The sequence below is a fragment of the Rhinopithecus bieti genome, unplaced genomic scaffold (assembly GCF_001698545.2).
Source record: "Rhinopithecus bieti isolate Rb0 unplaced genomic scaffold, ASM169854v2 repeat_20474, whole genome shotgun sequence".
In the NCBI taxonomy this organism is placed as follows: domain Eukaryota; kingdom Metazoa; phylum Chordata; class Mammalia; order Primates; family Cercopithecidae; genus Rhinopithecus; species Rhinopithecus bieti.
This window is the reverse complement of record NW_016906056.1, coordinates 1-803: the sequence shown is the minus strand read 5'-3', so window position 1 is coordinate 803 and position 803 is coordinate 1. Positions and strand designations below refer to the sequence as shown.

The following is an 803-nucleotide window of genomic DNA, read 5'->3' as shown; positions in this document are numbered from 1 at the left end:
GAAATCCCAGAAGGTCTCTTTACTCCAGATAACTTTCAGGCACTGCTAGAGTGTCGGATAAATTCTGGTGAAGAGGTTCTGAGAAAGCGATTTGAGACAACAGCAGTTAACACGTTGTTTTGTTCGAAAACACAGCAGAGGCAGATGCTAGAGATCTGTGAGAGCTGTATTCGAGAAGAAACTCTCAGGGAAGTGAGAGACTCACACTTCTTTTCTATTATCACTGATGATGTAGTGGACATAGCAGGGGAAGAGCACCTACCTGTGTTGGTTAGGTTTGTTGATGAATCTCATAACCTAAGAGAGGAATTTATAGGCTTCCTGCCTTATGAAGCTGATGCAGAAATTTTGGCTGTGAAATTTCACACTATGATAACTGAGAAGTGGGGATTAAATATGGAGTATTGTCGTGGCCAGGCTTACATTGTGTCTAGTGGATTTTCTTCCAAAATGAAAGTTGTTGCTTCTAGACTTTTAGAGAAATATCCCCAAGCTATCTACACACTCTGCTCTTCCTGTGCCTTAAATACGTGGTTGGCAAAATCAGTACCTGTTATGGGAGTATCTGTTGCATTAGGAACAATTGAGGAAGTTTGTTCTTTTTTCCATCGATCACCGCAACTGCTTTTAGAACTTGACAACGTAATTTCTGTTCTTTTCAGAACAGTAAAGAAAGGGGTAAAGAACTGAAGGAAATCTGCCATTCTCAGTGGACAGGCAGGCATGATGCTTTTGAAATTTTAGTGGAACTCCTGCAAGCACTTGTTTTATGTTTAGATGGTATAAATAGTGACACAAATATT

The 803-nt window shown here is 40.1% G+C and overlaps 1 protein-coding gene across 1 annotated transcript; it reads left to right on the top strand.

Moving 5' to 3' along the window:
• Positions 1-52: 52 nt before the first annotated feature.
• Positions 53-797, top strand: LOC108526129 (52 kDa repressor of the inhibitor of the protein kinase-like). Its single transcript, XM_017866790.1, has one exon. The coding sequence runs from the start codon at positions 145-147 to the stop codon at positions 688-690; it is 546 nt and encodes a 181-aa protein (XP_017722279.1). The 5' UTR covers positions 53-144; the 3' UTR covers positions 691-797.
• Positions 798-803: the final 6 nt, after the last annotated feature.

Bases quoted from the DNA above. Each gene is read 5' to 3' on its own strand.
- LOC108526129 (XM_017866790.1), top strand. From the start codon at position 145: ATGCTAGAGATCTGTGAGAGCTGTATTCGAGAAGAAACTCTCAGGGAA.